General features: G+C 44.2%; 1 protein-coding gene across 1 annotated transcript; it reads left to right on the top strand.

Annotated features, from left to right (window-relative positions):
- Positions 1-479: 479 nt before the first annotated feature.
- Positions 480-18,141, top strand: gal3st4 (galactose-3-O-sulfotransferase 4). Its single transcript, XM_070854978.1, has 4 exons — positions 480-502; positions 3,117-3,233; positions 15,651-15,951; positions 16,787-18,141. Exons 1-4 carry the CDS (start codon positions 480-482, stop codon positions 17,894-17,896), a joined length of 1,551 nt encoding a protein of 516 aa, XP_070711079.1. The 3' UTR covers positions 17,897-18,141.
- The last annotated feature ends 1,862 nt before the right edge of the window (positions 18,142-20,003 follow it).

The raw sequence follows: 20,003 nt of genomic DNA, 5'->3' as shown, positions 1-20,003 counted from the left end.
CTCTTGGTAGTAGTAGAACTAGTCGGACCAGAACTATGTGACAGGACTTGTACCTCTGTCAGATCCTTGGAGGCAGGCCTTCTTTGTGGATTGTTCTGCTGCACGGGTGGAAAGACGGCTTTATTTTGTAGGCGCCCGGAAATACTACTCCCTCGCTCTGTTTTTCTCTCTCTCTCTCCGTGCCTCTCTCTCTCTCTGTCTCTGCGCTGTGTTGTGTTCACTGTCTGTGTGTGTTGGCCGCCAGCAGAACGCGCTGGTTCTGCACAGCGGTTCGGTGTCAGGCTCGGTAACCGGCTCGGTGCTCCCCGCTCCCCGCTCCCCGCATCCCGCACACGGATCCCGGCCTGCGAGGCTGCTCCGGCTCTATGGCCTGATCTGTGCCGGCGGCGGATCAGCTGCAGCTGAAGCCTTCGAGATGCCCGGAGCTCTCTGCAGCTGCACAACAACAGCGTCACCGATACCGGCTTGGGGACACAGCTATGCTTTTCAGACGGAGAGCCAGGTAACGTTTAGCTAGCTTAGCAGGGCGGACGGAGGAGGAGAAGGAGGAGAAGGAGGCGCAGGCGGAGAGTGAGATGCAGTGATTGTGGTGGATCAAAGGTGGCGCTGGGCTGGGATCCTGCAGAGAAAGAGGAGAAGGTGTGGGTGGAGGAGGGCTGGAGGAGCGCCCTCACACGCACAGGCCTTTGGTTCAGTCAGTCCATCAGTGTGTGTGTGTGTGTGTGTGTGTGTGTGTGTGGAGGGTACCGTGGGGTGGTGGCCGCTCCTATTCTCTGTTCATCGTCTACTTGTGGAACTCTTATGTAACCGTTTGCCAGCTTTCCTTATGTTTGCAGCACATGTTTAACACTGTGTGGTCACCATCAGAGAGGGGGGGGGGGGCACTCCTGGAGGCCTGTGCGTTCTTTACCGTGCTTGCTTCTGTTATGACCCTGCTGAGACGTGTCCACCCCACCCCACCCCACCCCTCACACAGCACCCTGCACCTCCTGTGCTCCTCTGCATGTTATTATATGGTAGTAACTGCTGACGGAGATGTCCATCACAGTGGAGGTGCATTTGGATTTTCACCCCCAAAATATTCAGTTTAACATGACAAATCCTTCTTTTTGCACGTTGGTACATTTTGTTGATCCCTTTTTCTGTCTAAATGACCGTAGATTGAGACTGAAACTGATTACTTATATTTCAACAAGTTATTTCATAAAAAAAATTACAATCACAAACTAAAATACTGCAAAGATTTTACATTTTTCCTGACCCACACAAAACAAAACAAGTATTTCCATCTCATGTCACTAGCAGGTCTTGATGCTGGGTAAACTGGAAGCCCCTGAATTGAAAATGGAGCCTAGAAAACGTCAGAGCAGCGTCACAGCCGGGAAACCCTTTGTACTTTTGAAATAAACTTGGAGACTGACAAGTGCTTTTGGATCAGGTCGTCTAGTTAGCAACAAAGAGCTGGTGGAACGAGATGAGTTTGGCGGTTTGTGGGCCGCGTCCACCAGTGCGTGACTGTCAAATGTTCTTATTGTATGTGACGGCTGAGCACTCTACTGACTGTACATTTACATTGAGCCACGTTTGGCCCACTCACAAGTGCATTTGTTGACCAGTGAGGACAGAAATACAGTTGTTCACATGGGGAGGAATTTGAATGTCCTCGTACAAACTCCCTCCCTGTCCCTGGGGTTTGACTTCACAGAGATACTTTTATCTGCTACTACAAATTGTAGCTCCTCATAAGATGAAGTTTAAAAACAAAAAGCTGATCGTCATCTTCAGATGGAGGGTGCAGTTTCTGATATTGTCATGGCTTTCACTAACAGAAATCAATATTTCAATAACTGTCTTGATTCGTGGCTATTCGAGGCTCATTTGTTTGTCATCACAGCGTTTCACAGAACAATGAAAGCTGTAAGTCAGTCTCATCACAGCAGACTCAGTAGTGAAATACAACACATCGTGATACAGTACATTTTCTGAAAATGTATTTGAGAAACTGATTAAAATAACCACAGGGTCTGTTTTTGGTTCAGTTGGTTTGGTTACAAATCAATGACGTTCATCTCATTGATACAAAAATCCTGTAAAGTCAACATCCTCATGAAATGCTGCCTCTTCGTCTCTCCAGGCTGAAGCTAGCCCGCATGTTGGCCTTCCACGCTCAGCTCTGATTGGCCAGTTGTTTTCTCCCTTTGCCACTCTACTGCGGGGCATCAGAGCAGTTCATATCTGGAGTGACCCCGAGATGTTAAAGGAAGAGCAATTATTTAAAAGGACACGGGAAAAGTAAAAGGCGTGTGTTGTCTCAGTAGGACTCCACATCATGCATGTCAACCATAAATCTTTGTAGAACTTTGTCATAGTGCATTAATCATAAATGATAATGCTAAATCACCATCTACCCTCCCACCCAAGGGTGCCCCTAAATCACCAAATTGGCTCCCAGCCCACTGTGGACGTTTTAAAATCACCAAGGGGGGGGGGTTCTGGGTGCACTATTACATCAGCAGACTACAAGCACCATCCTGAATCTTCATCCGCATTTGACTTAGATTTATTTTGCTGTATTCTGTGTTCATGATGCTCAAAGAGTGAAGGAAAGTGTAGAAGAGGGGAGGGAATAAACCGTCAGCAGAAAGAGTGAGATCAGAAAACGAGATGCTGAGCAATCAGGCCGGCTGTCTCTGGGTATCTTCACACCGCTTTCCTCCCTGTGATGACGATGACGACGCTGATGATGATGATGCCTTAGTCATGTTTATTGTATGACTCATCCATATCTCTCTCTCCTTCTCTCTATCCCTCTTTTTTCCCTCTACACCTCCCCCACCTCTCTCTCTCCCACGCTCTGCCCACCTCCTCATCATCTCTGTTTTTATATGACATCATCTCGCTTGGTCCCATCTCTCCTTCCCCCATCCATCTCTTTGTCCCTCCATTTCTCATTCCACTCTGCTTCTCTCATCCCCCCCTCCTCTTTCTTTATCCTCCTATCACCTCCCTCCTCTAACCCTCTCTCTGACCCACCATCTCCTTTCCTTCTGTCTTTGTATCTCTTCTCTATTCCCTTCTTTGCTCCCCTCATCTGCCCGCCCCCCCCACCCCTCCAGGATGTTGCGATGGCTGGTGTGTGGTCGGTTGGGTCCAGTTTGGATGTGGAAAGCACTGCTGCTCTTCGTGGCCATTGCCTTTGCTGGCCAGCTGCTGGGGGTCATCTTCAACAAGAGGTATGTCATGTTCTGTTGTGAAACAGAGATGAAGCAAATCCTCCCACTGCAGTCAAAGAAACGCAACAGTTTTGCTTCACTGATGTGGCTGAAATGAAGGAATAAATGATCAAAAGTTATTGATGACTATGATGTCGACCCACTTCTCAGCCAGAGCCTTCCCTGACAGACATGTTGTGTTTGAAGGCGACACAAGAGGTTGATTGCTTTGGCCTGCACACTTAGCAGAATATTGGAGTCTGCCACGCCTAGCTTTTTAAAACCAAACCATGTGTTTACTGTGAATGAGGCAACACTTTGTCACAGATGTCTTCATGATTTGGCCCCAGCTTCGTCTGTCAGCGTTTCCCTTTCTGCTCAGCATCAAAGGGGCCAATATTCTAGTGTCAGTGCCTATACTGATGCTTAATGTGCACATTATTAGATCTGACAATTCAACTTAATTCTGCACCACTTAAAGGAATAGTCGTATGAGCTACTTATCCGTAGTTAATGCACCCAAACAGATTTCTCTTCTCTTGCTTTAAAGCCACAAGATCCCATTGACAAATACCAAAGTCACACAATAACACAAGCCAACTGACTGACAGAGTGGAGAAGCAGTGGAGCAGCAAATCCTGTGTTCTGCATGGTAAAATGACTGTTAATATCAGTGGAGCCTGGTGGCTCTGAAGTGAAGGTTAGCTTGTCTGATGGCATATTATGTCAACTATATTTGGAGGGCTGTCCAAATACAGTGTTCGAGAGGCTAATACATTGTTTTTATGCTGACCCTGTCCACTTGTGTAGTGTCCACATTGTACTTAAAGAGATACATTAAGTATGAATAAGTAACTCATAAAACCCCACTTCAAGTAATTCATTTAACCCTCACATTACCAGCTCTGTAATTGCACACTAGTCCTGAACTGACTGATGTGAGCACTTGCCAGTCAAAACATGACAAACCTTCCATCATTCACCATGTTCTTATTGTTGCAATGGCTGTCAGTGTTAGCTGGAAGTCTGCAGTGTCACACAAACACTTAGCCAGGACCATATTGCAATTTTGCCTTGTACTCAAGTTACTTGGAGGTCAAAAGACCTCTTTATTTAGGATCTAAAATCAAATTGTAAGCCTTCTTTTCACATTCCACAACATTAAAATTGCTAAATGCTGCTTAAATATTATTGTGACTACATTTTCCCTGATGATGGTCCAGAGCCTGAAAAACATCAATTCTTTTCTTAAAATGTAGTGTCATGACACATGACGGGACAGAAAGAAATATATTGGGTGACTTAACAAGATTTGACACAGCAGGGCTGCTGAGCACATACAATGGCAACAGCAAAAAAGGTGTAAAGGTGTGAGTGTGTAGAGCAGAAAGAGGGGGGTGGTGATAAAATGCTTCAAATCTGGTGGGTGCTGTTGTGCACTGGATGGAGCTAGTTTAGTTATTGGCAGTATTATCAATAAGATTTAGCACTTATCAGTGTACTTATCAATATCAGTAAAAATTAGTTATTAATTAATTATTAATTAATAATATCGGGGCACCACCCTGGTATCAGGGACCAATAACAAACTGGAATACAGTCTCAAAAGGGGTTATTCACTTCAAAATGTTGATATTTAAATCACTATCTCACATTTATAAGAGTGAATAAAAAGGGGCCTCACTTAAAAATGTCGATATTTAAATTACTATCTTACATTTATAAAGTGAGTGGAAAGGCATGAATCCGAGCACTGACTATCTCAACCAGCTGTTACCACAACAAATATATGCACAGTAATCACAAACAACTACTCTTTAAATGCATAACAGAGTTTATTCAACAAGCACAATGATTTGTGATCAATAATACTAGTTAAAATAAACATCTGCTATTCAACCATCTAAAAGCAGCTATTGGTACAAATTGTTAACACTCAAAACAAGATATATATACAAGCATCCAGCATGTGTGTGTGTGTATTTGTGTGTGTGTGTGTGTGTGTGTGTGTGTGTGTGTGTGTGTGTGTGTGTGTGTGTGTGTGTGAAGGGAAAAGGGGGGGGGGGCAAGGAGGAGGCCGCAGAGTGGTGACGCAATCACGTGCGTGAATACGTCACCCCAATATGGCGGACGCTCGCAAGATGTGACTAGAGGGAACGAGAGTACAGTGGAGACTGAAATCCCTTCCCTGAGCACTAGAGGCAGGGCACTACTAAGTGTGTAATAGCTACTGTAATTACCGGCCTTAACACTAGGGGCAGGATGCTGCCGGGTGTTGTAACGGCGGTAGTTAGGAGCTTAAACACTAGGGGCTGACTGCTAAAAGTGTAATGGCAACTGTAATTACAAGTCTGAACTCTAGAGTTAGACTGTAATGGCGCCGATCGTGCCTGTAAGGGACGGTATGAACACGTGTATGTATGTGAATGTAATGTGGGTTAGTAGGAAGAAAGAGGAAAGGAAAGCATTCAACACAAAACACTGAAAATCTGGTTTTTAACCGTCACAGGAGCGCACAATAACCGTATGTCTATCACTCAGCGGCTCGATCAGCAAACTCTGTTTACCGATGGTGGCGCTGGTCCTTTAACTGATAGACTCACGTTTACTGACTCTCCACGTGTTGGCTATAAACACAACAAAGTCCCTGCGTGGGCTTACGCACAAAACAACGCAGGAGACAAAACAACAGCAGCAAACACACAGTTGAAACACGGGACACGGCGGTCCGGCACTTTAGCTTATAAGCAAAGGTAGCACACTTAAATCCTATCTGTCTCTGCCCAGACACAATGCCTCTTACTTGAAATCGCTTCGCGAGCGATTAGTGTGTGCAAATCCTGCACGCCTGGCGGGTTTCGGTCCGGCTCGGGTGGCGGCGAGGAAAGGGTCCGTTGCGTCGCTGTGTTAGCGGGGAACGGCGCGCTGGTCCGCGTGTGGCAGCGTGGAGCAGCGGGAGTCGACTTAGAGGGAGAAGAACGTTCGTGATCTTTCCCTGGAGAGAACAGCGTACTGTCTCTCCCTTCCGCAGGTAAAGTTGAGGGAAAAGCCGCGGGTTGCTCGGCGTTTCTCCTCAGGATCCTAACGAGTCCGGTGAAGGACACAAAAACGAAACTGAAACCAAAAAAACAAAACGGGGCGAAAACAGCCGGTTGCTCGTCCAGCGAGTGTGGGGAAGGCTGTTACCTAGGTTTAAAGGGGAAAGACGTCCAAACAGAAAACACCCCCTGTAGTAACTTTACGTTACAGTGGAAAGGCGGCGTGTCTTAGGTGTTCACTGCTTATAAACGTTTAGTGATGTCATGGCCGTACTGGGAGTTCCTTGTGGATTTGGGGAGTTTTCCCCCAATGAGAACTCCTGGTGTTGGATCCAGGCCACGCCCCCCTACCTGAGTTTATTGGAGGCAATGCCGACAAGTTTTGGCGCCCGTTTATTTTATGGCCCTTTGTTCCTTTGTTAGGCTTTTCCAGGTACATGTAGGCCGCTCTTGTCTGGCCATGCGGCAAGGCCCAACATCCCCCCTTTGGCCTGAAGAGTGGGGTGTCGGCCACAGTCTTTAGGGCAACCAAGAGGGCCAACAGTCCATGTGTCCATGTGTTCCTGAAACAGCTACAAGGATTAAACAGTCCATTGAGTTCATGAGGTTCATGAGGCAGTGGTGTCTGGGCAGACATTGAGGCATTGTCTGGGCAGACATCATCTAACTGACTATCCTATTCAATCACAACACATTCACAAGTCAAAATTACAATCTTTTGCTGCTTCTTTGCAATTTCTCAAAAATGAATTTAAAAGAATTGAGGAAAGAAGGACAGGATAGATTGTTAGAGGTTAGTGGCTTGTTCTTGTGATGGTTTGGAGCAAGTCTGTGGGATGGTGACAGACTGGTTGCCAAATTGTGGTGTGACGATCAGTAGGAAGTCTAGCCTGCAATTTCTGGGTGTAGGTTCTACCTCCAGGAGTGGAGGCCGCTCCCCCCTTTCGGGTGTAGAGTTTCTCTCTTCTCCTTGGATTGAGGCTGGTCCCTAAGACTTAATCTGATTTGCATGGAGGCAGTTGTAACACTGACGTTCTCTGGCTGGTACCGGAGGTGCAGCGGAAGGGTCATCTCTCTCCCAGTCATCATTTCATGGGGAGTGACTCCCATGGAGCAGTGCGGTGTGATGGCCACTAGCACCAAGGGGAGTTTCACATCCCAATCCTTGCCACTACTACTAACATACGTCTTATATATGTTAACTATGGTGCGGTTAGCACGTTCTACTTGGCTGAATGACTGGGGGAGGCCTGGGATATAGAATTTTACTTCCTTGTTACAGTCACTTTTCATGTCATTCTCCTTCCACATGGTGATGTGTAGGATGAAACTGTGATGGGCATAGTTTGGATAATCAATTGAGTAGACAGCCAGTTGCACCATAGCCAGCTTGGTGGCTTGTTGGAGGGTGCTAATGACTGAATTCCCCTGACGGACAAGATTGCCCAAGAAAGTCACAAAGTGGGAGTCTGGGAGATGCGGAGTGGTGATTTCTGGCGCCCCCCTGTGTTCCCTCTCCCATCCTATCACGTAGCCTTTGGCAGTGGGGAAAAGGGGCGCCTGGCCTAGTCATTTTAATGGAGGCTCTGTGTCAGATCCCTCTGCGGGGTCAGACAATGCCGGCTGGCTATGAGGCATCTGCTGTTTTATTGCCTCAGTCACCCATCTCCTAATACAGTTTTCCATTTCCTGTTGGTGAAATGGCTCTTCGGAATTTTCTGAATTTCTCCCTGTATACCTGCCCTCTTGTGTGGTGTATCGTTCGAATTGAACTTTCCGCTTTGGCTGGAAAGTATTTCGTTTAAATTTACTCTGGTCTCGGGAGTATGTCTGGTTTTCAAACCTATGATGCTGTCGGTTGCTCTGCTGGCGGAAAGGTTGATGTCCCTGGGTTCTATTTCTAGGATCGGCCATGGCATGAGGCATTTTGTTGCCTTCAAGTGCCAGCTCGTCTCCTGATGTTTGGATCCCCAGGACTCTGGCATCGTCCTCGTGTTTTCTCACAGGACGTGTGTGCGTCTCCCACGCCAGTTGGGCATACTGTCTAATTTCCTGCATGCTAAGATCACGGGTTCTACACTGCATTGTGACATCGTATCTTAGACTGTCATGGAGGTTGTGCAGGAACAGGGATTTGAAAACCTGCTCCTCCTCCAGGCCAGGGGCATTACGTCCCTGAAAGTATGCAGCTCTGAGGCGCCTATAGTACTCTCTTGGGGGTTCTCGCCTCCCTTGCATGATTGCAAAAGCACTGAGAGTAGCAGATGCTTGGTCAGCATACAAAGAGTACTCTTCCTGCAGGGCCTGACAGAGGGCTGAGTAGCGATCACGAGTGGCAGGCGGGAGTGTCTCCATGAAGACGTGGACACTTCTCGCTGTGGTCTTCCAGACCAGCTTGAGCTTCTCACGTGAGGAGGGATAAGGCAAGTCAAGCAAGCACCGGTCTACCTCCCTGAGGTAATCGTCTATATTTGATTCCCGACTGCTGGGATCAAAGCGCTCTATGTCTCGCGCAAGTGATTCAATCTGGCGTGTGCGCAGACCCTGTTCTCGAGGTGGACCTGGACCATCTGAGTCATCGGAGTCTACAAGGTCACCATAGTCAGCATGGCGGTACCGATTTCGACTTTCCCTGCGTGATGGGGAAAGAGTGCGGTTACGACGCGGGGGCAGACTATGTGACGCGTACGCTTCAGCAGACTGTGGGGGCTCAAAGTAACTCCGCCGCCCATGTGGCGGGGAAAAATTTAAGGTTGTGCGGCTGTGGAGGGACTGCTGCACAGGGAAAGAGGCACCTGGGTCGGCTGAGCGAGGCAACGGAGGTCCTCTGTAACTATCTAAGGTGACTAAGTCAGTGGTGTTGTCACTGTAGGCTGCATGCCTCCTAGATGCGCCACCTGAATTAACTTGGAGGGCATGGGTACTTGGTCTGGGATCAAGGTTCTTAAGTGGGACAGCCCCCCTTGCCCGAGCTACTTCACGTTGCAGATCCTGCTGTCCTGGGTCTGGACCCTGGATGACTGGGTCTTCTGCTGGGTCTGAGTCAGCGTCGGCTGGGTTGTCAATGGCTGTCCCTACCTGGGTGACTATGGGTTCACTTCCTGGTTCTGCTCGTCTGCGAGCAGCCTGGAGTTGTAAATGCAAGAGATTTGTATCTAATCGCAACTGAACACAAGTTTCTTGTGTCTGAGCAACCTCAGACTTGGCAGCCAAAACTTCCTGTCGCAGGCTAGCGTTTGCTTGCTGCGCAGCCCTATGGCTGTCCTGCAGCTGAGCTAACCGCTCTTGGTGCTGCTCAGCTAATAGCTGAGACTTACGCTGATGAAGGAGGGTTATTAAACCTAACAACTCCGGGATAGTGCGCACAGGTTTCCCGGTGGGGTGGTTAATGTATTCCACTAACTCCTTCAGCTTTTCATCACATGTCTTAACATTGTAATGATTAAGATGGCCTCTCTCTGCTGTAGAGAGGTTAAGGAGACCAGCGACCACATCCTGCAGGGCTGGGTCGTCTGACTCACAAGTGTCAGCTCTCGGCTCACTGGGATGGCTCATTTTGCTATGCTTTACCTAGGAAAATGCCCAGTAGCTCTGCCTAATAGTGTGATGGGTTACTTTGCTGCTGTAGATGCACAGGTGAGGCTTCAACCTGTGTCTTACACAAACACTGCTAAGTGTACACGTAACAGTGCAAAACAATGCTCTAGCACACCCTACTCTGTTAGGATGTGTGAGATGTCATCAACAACTCTGAAGAGCTCTAGCTGTGTTAATGAGTTAGCAATCCTTAAAACAATAATGTGCTATTATTGTTCCTCAAACAACAGTACCAACCACTAAACACAACACAAACCACAGAACACAGCTGGATTATGCTTGGTAAAAAAAAAGAAAACTGAAAATCCAAATTTTCAAAAAAAAAAATTTTTTTTTTTTTATATTAACAACTTTAATTATTGTGCATAAATATTGCAATAAAGCTGGTATTAAATAGCCTCACACGGGGCACCATTTGTTGTGCACTGGATGGAGCTAGTTTAGTTATTGGCAGTATTATCAATAAGATTTAGCACTTATCAGTGTACTTATCAATATCAGTAAAAATTAGTTATTAATTAATTATTAATTAATAATATCGGGGCACCACCCTGGTATCAGGGACCAATAACAAACTGGAATACAGTCTCAAAAGGGGTTATTCACTTCAAAATGTTGATATTTAAATCACTATCTCACATTTATAAGAGTGAATAAAAAGGGGCCTCACTTAAAAATGTCGATATTTAAATTACTATCTTACATTTATAAAGTGAGTGGAAAGGCATGAATCCGAGCACTGACTATCTCAACCAGCTGTTACCACAACAAATATATGCACAGTAATCACAAACAACTACTCTTTAAATGCATAACAGAGTTTATTCAACAAGCACAATGATTTGTGATCAATAATACTAGTTAAAATAAACATCTGCTATTCAACCATCTAAAAGCAGCTATTGGTACAAATTGTTAACACTCAAAACAAGATATATATACAAGCATCCAGCATGTGTGTGTGTGTATTTGTGTGTGTGTGTGTGTGTGTGTGTGTGTGTGTGTGTGTGTGTGTGTGTGTGTGTGTGTGTGTGTGTGTGTGAAGGGAAAAGGGGGGGGGGGCAAGGAGGAGGCCGCAGAGTGGTGACGCAATCACGTGCGTGAATACGTCACCCCAATATGGCGGACGCTCGCAAGATGTGACTAGAGGGAACGAGAGTACAGTGGAGACTGAAATCCCTTCCCTGAGCACTAGAGGCAGGGCACTACTAAGTGTGTAATAGCTACTGTAATTACCGGCCTTAACACTAGGGGCAGGATGCTGCCGGGTGTTGTAACGGCGGTAGTTAGGAGCTTAAACACTAGGGGCTGACTGCTAAAAGTGTAATGGCAACTGTAATTACAAGTCTGAACTCTAGAGTTAGACTGTAATGGCGCCGATCGTGCCTGTAAGGGACGGTATGAACACGTGTATGTATGTGAATGTAATGTGGGTTAGTAGGAAGAAAGAGGAAAGGAAAGCATTCAACACAAAACACTGAAAATCTGGTTTTTAACCGTCACAGGAGCGCACAATAACCGTATGTCTATCACTCAGCGGCTCGATCAGCAAACTCTGTTTACCGATGGTGGCGCTGGTCCTTTAACTGATAGACTCACGTTTACTGACTCTCCACGTGTTGGCTATAAACACAACAAAGTCCCTGCGTGGGCTTACGCACAAAACAACGCAGGAGACAAAACAACAGCAGCAAACACACAGTTGAAACACGGGACACGGCGGTCCGGCACTTTAGCTTATAAGCAAAGGTAGCACACTTAAATCCTATCTGTCTCTGCCCAGACACAATGCCTCTTACTTGAAATCGCTTCGCGAGCGATTAGTGTGTGCAAATCCTGCACGCCTGGCGGGTTTCGGTCCGGCTCGGGTGGCGGCGAGGAAAGGGTCCGTTGCGTCGCTGTGTTAGCGGGGAACGGCGCGCTGGTCCGCGTGTGGCAGCGTGGAGCAGCGGGAGTCGACTTAGAGGGAGAAGAACGTTCGTGATCTTTCCCTGGAGAGAACAGCGTACTGTCTCTCCCTTCCGCAGGTAAAGTTGAGGGAAAAGCCGCGGGTTGCTCGGCGTTTCTCCTCAGGATCCTAACGAGTCCGGTGAAGGACACAAAAACGAAACTGAAACCAAAAAAACAAAACGGGGCGAAAACAGCCGGTTGCTCGTCCAGCGAGTGTGGGGAAGGCTGTTACCTAGGTTTAAAGGGGAAAGACGTCCAAACAGAAAACACCCCCTGTAGTAACTTTACGTTACAGTGGAAAGGCGGCGTGTCTTAGGTGTTCACTGCTTATAAACGTTTAGTGATGTCATGGCCGTACTGGGAGTTCCTTGTGGATTTGGGGAGTTTTCCCCCAATGAGAACTCCTGGTGTTGGATCCAGGCCACGCCCCCCTACCTGAGTTTATTGGAGGCAATGCCGACAAGTTTTGGCGCCCGTTTATTTTATGGCCCTTTGTTCCTTTGTTAGGCTTTTCCAGGTACATGTAGGCCGCTCTTGTCTGGCCATGCGGCAAGGCCCAACAGTGCTAATAGTAATGATAGTACTAATAGTAATAATAGTACTAATGATAGTACTAATGATAGTACTAATAGTAATGATAGTACTAATAGTAATAATAGTACTAATGATAGTACTAATAGTAATGATAGTACTAATGATAGTACTAATAGTAATGATAGTACTAATAGTAATAATAGTACTAATGATAGTACTAATAGTACTAATAGTACTAATGATAGTACTAATAGTAATGATAGTACTAATAGTAATAATAGTACTAATAGTAATGATAGTACTAATAGTAATGATAGTACTAATAGTAATAATAGTACTAATGATAGTACTAATAGTAATGATAGTACTAATAGTAATAATAGTACTAATAGTAATGATAGTACTAATAGTAATGATAGTACTAATGATAGTACTAATAGTAATGATAGTACTAATAGTAATAATAGTACTAATGATAGTACTAATAGTAATGATAGTACTAATAGTAATAATAGTACTAATGATAGTACTAATAGTAACAATAGTACTAATAGTAATGATAGTACTAATAGTAATAATAGTACTAATAGTAATAATAGTACTAATAGTAATGATAGTACTAATAGTAATAATAGTACTAATAGTAATGATAGTACTAATAGTAATGATAGTACTAATAGTACTAATAGTAATGATAGTACTAATAGTAATGATAGTACTAATAGTAATAATAGTACTAATAGTAATGATAGTAATGATAGTACTAATAGTAATGATAGTAATAATAGTAATGATAGTACTAATAGTAATGATAGTAATGATAGTACTAATAGTAATGATAGTAATGATAGTACTAATAGTAATGATAGTACTAATAGTAATGATAGTAATGATAGTACTAATAGTAATGATAGTACTAATAGTAATAATAGTAATAATAGTACTAATAGTAATGATAGTAATGATAGTACTAATAGTAATAATAGTAATAATAGTAATGATAGATAGTCACTGATTTTGCCACTATCTGCTTATTACCTTCAAATACAGATGCATATGCATGTTCTTTCTCCTGATAATTAATAATTATATAATACAGCTCCTCACTCTGAGTGTACATGTTATATGTATTATTATTAGTAGTAGTGGTATTATTTGTATCATTATTATTATTATATAATACAGCTCCTTACTCTGAGTGTACATGTCATATATTATTATTGGTAGTAGTAGTAGTGATAGTAGTATTATTAGTATTATATAGCATAATGCCTTACTCTGAATGTACATGTTGTTATGTTATTGTTAGTAGTAGTGGTATTATTATTATTATTATAAGACTCTGGACTCACCTGGTGCAATCATTTACCTCTGTGTAATAATTTGTAATAATAATTTTTGATACATAATTTTTAATACATACTTTTATATATTTATATTTTTTACTTTTGTGTTTGAAGTTTATTCTTATTGTTTTGGAGCTGTGTGTATTCTGATTCTGATTCTGATAATTAGGGATAATTAAAAATGAAGAAACATCTCATATGAATGTTTATAGTCAATATTTATGTTGAATTATAGAAATGTAGAATTCAAGTTTCTTTACAGTTATGTAAGCTGTCCATTTGGATTCTGAAGGAGCATCTAGCCGTCCACTCAGACTCTCACATGTGGGAGGTTTTAGTCTAACAGAAGCTATTGGCTTACAGCAGCACAAGAACCACGACACAACACAGGCCAAAACTGATAAGGAGCAACAACAAACCTTTACTCAAGGGCCCTTTACTCATGTTTTCCTCCACTCAAACCACCTCACTCACCATTGCTACTTCGTAGGTGGCATCACCTAGAAAGTGCCCCATCTTTCCAGCCTCTGCTCCCACTTCAGGAGAACTGCACACAACCAAACATGTACACATGTTGCTTAGATCGTCATGGCAACACATGCAATCACGAGCGTTTAAGAGACAGTACTGTTGGTATGTTGTTTAACAGTGGGATCACATGCAGGGCTGACAGGGTTAATGCTCGTGTGTGCAGAGCCTTCTACTCTTCTTTGATTGTTGCTCATCTTACACTTTACATCACACAGTGATCTCATGGGCCTGGATGGGTTTCATGCTTATTGAATCTGAGTTGCTGAAAACCACTGAGACACTGAGAATGGTAACCTTGATCAACAGTGTAACAAGAGTGCTAGTGTTGTTTCAAAGTATGCAGCGGCAAGTCTTGCACACACACAAAGCTAGGGCTCGGTATTGAACCTCATCACTTATTGAGTGCTGACCACAACGTGCCCCCAGCACTAAGTATGGAAAACTGTCGAAAATGGGAATCACATTTTCCAAATGTTTGTGGGAATTTGATTTTAATGGTAAAAACATTTACATTTATTAAACCAGTATGGTATGAACAAATCTGCCATTTGGGTTTTTGACAACTTTTGACATTTGTATGTAACCACGGTTACATCTCAACCTAAACATAGCCATAATAATAAATAATATGTCTGCAATAAAAACAACTTCTGTGTTTCTTGTTCTACGATTTAGTGGACATGTCTGAACATGTAACACATATTAAGGCACCTTGGTGCTCAGCACTGATGCCTTTGAGCAACAAAGTTCTGGATACGTGCACACAGGATAAGCAGGTATGCTGCATGTATTTAATCATAATGTTAGGAAAAGAACAAACCCCCGTCACAAAAAGTGCTTTCAACTCACAAAAATTATGAAATTGCTCAGCAGTCCTCAGTTTCAGTGTTCCGAAAGAGGAAGTTATTAAATCAGTGCCATCTGTGTTTTCTTGGGTTTTTGGTGAAGGAAGTGACCTCTAACATGAAATATGTTTTGTCTGTACAAAATGTGAATGTGAAATGTACATGAATGCTACTGAAAAAACGTTAAATGTCATTTGATTAATTTTTGCAAAGCAAGCGATATTGACATTTGATCACCTTATAAGTTACTGAATATAAGCAGCTGCCTACTCACACATCCAGTATACTCAAACCCAATAAGCATTTATTTGCTGTCACTGTGCTTTTAGCTCGCATTTGGTCTCCACCAACCCCTGAGGGCAATATCTGGCTCTTTGGCTGATAAATGCTCCACTGTGTTCACCATATATTCTCTAACTGTTTTTTAAGAGTTTACCAGAAATCTAAAGCAATGAGCTTTTAGGGAACTTTAGGGAAAGTTGTTGATCATTAGATTTTTTTTAACCATTGGAGTCATTAGATCTGTTGTTGATTAGTGTGACTTTAAGCTACAAACTGTAGGACTGTAAACATCCCTTCCTTTTATGTGTTCTCCAGCAGTGTCCAGCCGGCTGCTCACTCCATTTTCTCGTCCCCTGATGCGCAGGGGCCCTCTCTGGGCTCCTGTCAGCCCCACACCCACATTATGTTCTTGAAGACCCACAAGACGGCCAGCAGCACCGTGCTCAACATGCTGTACCGCTACGGAGAGGAGCATGACCTCCGCTTCGCCCTGCCTCTGGGCTACCAGCTAGGCTACCCACTGCCCTTCAACGCTCACAGGGTCAAAGGTTACCGAGGTCCCAGGGCTGTAGAGTTCCACATCATGGGCAATCATATGAGATTTAATAAGCTAGAGGTGAGTTATTCAGAAGAAGATCTGGAATGACATGGGGAGCGACAAAGATGAATTTTCTGTAGTGATGTGGATACATTGGACTATGAAGCAAGTGCCCACACTGTTTCGGCTTGCGAGCTACTTTTAAAATGACCAGGTCAAAATGATCTACCTACATTAAAAATGCTAAACATATATTCATTTCTATATATATACTGAGTATACTTTATATGTACAATATATGTTGGCATACACTGCATAACTGCAGCTAATGTAACCCTTGGTATTACACATAAAAACTGACAGCAGCAATGTTCCTCTGATGACTTGCACTGAATGGAGTCAAATATTCCTTCCTATCCTGTTCCCTATCCCAGAATAGTAGATATTTAGTAGATATAAATTGGAAGGCTAACTAGGTCACTTCGCTCGCTGGAGTTTTGCAGTACCTAGCACGATTGACCGCTCATGTCCCTGCCCGCGACCCGTAGCAGAGAAGAGATCTCAGACTGGCCGCCCTGTACGTCAGTCAAGTAGCAAACGCCATAGGGAGGATACATACATTCATTCATTTTCTAAACCGTTTAGTCCTAATTAGGGATGATAGGTGAGGGATGTCACGCGATCTACCTGCGCTACCTTCGCGATCGACTGGTAGATCGCGAAAATCGTCATTGGGCACCCCTGACTGGTTACTGTTAATCATTTGCGTTGAAAAGGATGACTACAAAAACATGCTGCATCAGGACTCTGTTGCTCAGAGGAAGCAAATAAAATACAATATATTACTGTTGTAGTTGAGTTGTATCAAATAGCACATTTTTGCATTTACAAGTTCCCCTTTTCTGTTTCTTAGGTGGAGAAAGTGATGCCTGCAGACACATTTTACTTCTCTATCATCAGGGACCCGGTCGCCCTGGCTGAGTCCTCCTTTGCTTATTACAAAGAGGTAGCGCCTGCCTTTCGGAAAGCCAAAGGCTTGGGTGACTTTGCTGACGACCCTAAGAAATACTATGATCCTCGTCTCCGCAACAACCACTACGCCCGCAACCTACTGTGGTTTGACTTTGGCATGGACCACAATGCTAATTTCTCTCTGGCACTGGCTCAGCGTGGCAAGGCCATGATCCATCGGGCCTTTAAGCTGATTTTAGTGTCTGAGTACTTTGACCAGTCCATGATCCTGCTGAGACATGCCCTCTGCTGGCCGCTGGATGCTGTCGTCTCTTTCAGCCTCAACGCTCGGCAGCAGAAGCCCGGCGGCATTGGGGGGATAAGTGGGAGCTGGGTGGGCAAAGCAGCAGCAGCAGCAGCAGCTGGTGTTGGTGGTAGAGGGGGACGTTCACAAGCCAAGGCGCCGCCCAATTTGTCACTAACAGAAGAACAGCGGGAGAAACTGCGGCAATGGAATGCCTTAGACTGGCACTTGTACAAAGCCTTCAACCAGACCTTCTGGGAGGAAATTGACAAGTTTGGTCATGCCCAGATGGAGCAGGAAGTAGCTCTTCTCAGGATACGTCGGGAAGAACTTGCCCGGGTCTGTCTCAGGGATGGTGGGAAACCTGTGGAGGCACACCGGATCCGAGACAAAAACATCCGGCCATTCCAGAGTGGGTTAGTGAAGATTCTCGGCTACGAGCTCCAACCAGGGTTGGACAATGCCACCAGGACGGCCTGTCTGAGGATGATCAGACCTGAGATCCAATATAAAGACGTGCTGGATGCTAAGCAGTTCCCACGGGCTGCAGCGGTCCTAGCCCAGCCAGGGCAACAGAGCCAGGGCTCGATCGCAGCAGCCGGTGGCTCTTTTTTAAGAAAAGACTCGTCCAGGACAGGAGAGAGGCTGATGGGAGCAGAGGCAGGGGGGAGGACAGTGGAGGAGGGGGAGAGAGACTGGGACGGAAGCCGTTTTGTCAGGAGCAACCACACTTTGATACGAGGGAAAGAGAAAGGAAGGTTGAGATAGTCTGTGGTGAGTCTTGCTCCTAAACATGATACCTTTGGTCTGGGAACTGACTGAAAACTGAGCCGAGTGTGTTTTACACGAGAAAACAAAAAACTCCTTTGCACTTCCACTTTTTGGTCGTTTGCTTGTTTTCTTAAAACTGTCTTTGCTTTTAGGTATAGTAATTCTCGTGGACTTGTCCCTTGACCTCTCAGTACCTGGGATGCTTTCATGGCTGTTTATTGAAAGTGAAAGGACCACTTTGTTTTTTACGAGGACTCTATAACGTAGTAATATGATGCAGGCCGATGGAAACAGGTTTTATTCCCTGTTCATGTTAATACTTCAGATTTTCATGTTGACCTTAGTGCACATGCTTGAAACTTTTCAGCATAAAGGTACATATAGCCCCACTTTTACCTTTTCGTGCTTACATTGAGTCACTGAGCTAAGCATTCGCTCTTCTGAAAGATAAATGCCAGGTGATCTTTGCAATACACAGGCTATAATATTTCCCCCCATTTTGAAGGTATGAGGAAATATTCTGTCACATTCTACAGCATAAGAAATATTTTTTACTCCTCTCTGTTAACGCAGTGGTTAGCACTGTTGCCTCACAGCAACAAGGTTGTAGTTTTGAATCTTCTGGCCAGCAGCTTTGTGGTTTGAACCCGGCCCTTTCTGTGTGTAGTTCACATGTTCTCCCACAGTCCAAAGACATGGGGACTCTACATTGCCTGTAGAGTGTGAATGGTTGTCTGTCCAGGGTGTGCCCCACCTCCCACTCAATGTCAGCCTAATGTCGGCTCCAGCTCCCCCTTGACCCTTAAGGATAAGTGGTATAGGTGATGGATGGATCACATCAAAGATGATAGCTGGAAATGTCTTATTTCCCAGCTCAGTGATTAAAAATCTGAAACATGGGTAAAAAAAAAAACACATTTTATTGCATTTTTAGTGCATTGGATGGAATTTAGTTTCAGTCACATGTTAGAAAGGTGTTTGTGATGATTCTTAGTGGCGTTAAACTGGTTAAACTTTAGACTGCTGGGTATTTTTCAGAAGAGGACATGCTTAACTACGTAACTCTAACGCAGTGGTACATAATTTACAATACACACTACATGAGAGGCACAAACTGGGGTATGAGTATCTTAACAGGACTAATTCTCTGTTGCTGCTATGATTTGTGAAGTCAGTATAGTCTGGTACAAACAATCATTAGGACAAAGTCACTAGTTCTCTCTTGGAAACACTTTCACCTTCAGTCAGTATTGAGCCCTGCCTAGAACCACTGAACTGAACGGCTTCTTAGATATCTTTTAATAATATAAGAGGGGAAAATGATCTGAGGTCTGTGCTTCTGTTTTGAGCTGCTGCAGCAGGGTGGTTTATATCATATCTATATAGACATGATATATAAAGGTTTCTCCAAATTAACCAGTTTTACAAAAACTGGTATTATTAGGCTTTGAGTAAGAAGCTGAAACCCCTCACCATCTCTGGAATGCAGCATTAGGCGTGTTTATCTTAGCACTGTTGTGTGTGAAACGTGGAGTGTGTCACATGTTCTATTACAGCCTGCTCCTGTATGGTACTTGTTGAAAGGCTGCCGCTTCCTTGTTCGTGTGGTGATATTTTTTGGTCATTCCTCATTGATTACTACATGTGTAACAAGAACTACATGTCTACCTCTTTGTCAGGGACATGTGACGACGGACAGGCTCTCACTCTGATCGGCTCTGATAGACTTGCGGTTATGTACAGTCCAACAACACAGAATTCCTACATGTGTGCACACATAGAATTGTACACGTGTGCTTGCTAACATTTAACTGTTTTTTCCAAACAGCTACCTTGATGTAAAAAAAAAAAAAGTCCCTTCATGTCCCCCTTCGTGGGTGCTGTAGTTCATACATAACTTGGATCTGTGAGAACACATCACTGCTCGGGTGTGGTTCCATGTTTCCACTGCTGAGGAGAATAAGCTGATTTTATCAGCACAGTAGATAAACATTTAGGAAGTGTTGTTTACCCTAAGAACAAACCAGAAAACAGGAAGGCTTCTTACTGAAATTTGAAAAAATATGACCACAGGACACTTTCAAATGAAGGCTTGCTTTGGACC

The sequence above is a fragment of the Pempheris klunzingeri genome, chromosome 23 (assembly GCF_042242105.1).
Source record: "Pempheris klunzingeri isolate RE-2024b chromosome 23, fPemKlu1.hap1, whole genome shotgun sequence".
In the NCBI taxonomy this organism is placed as follows: Eukaryota; Metazoa; Chordata; class Actinopteri; order Acropomatiformes; family Pempheridae; genus Pempheris; species Pempheris klunzingeri.
This window is presented reverse-complemented; position numbering and strand designations above follow the sequence as displayed.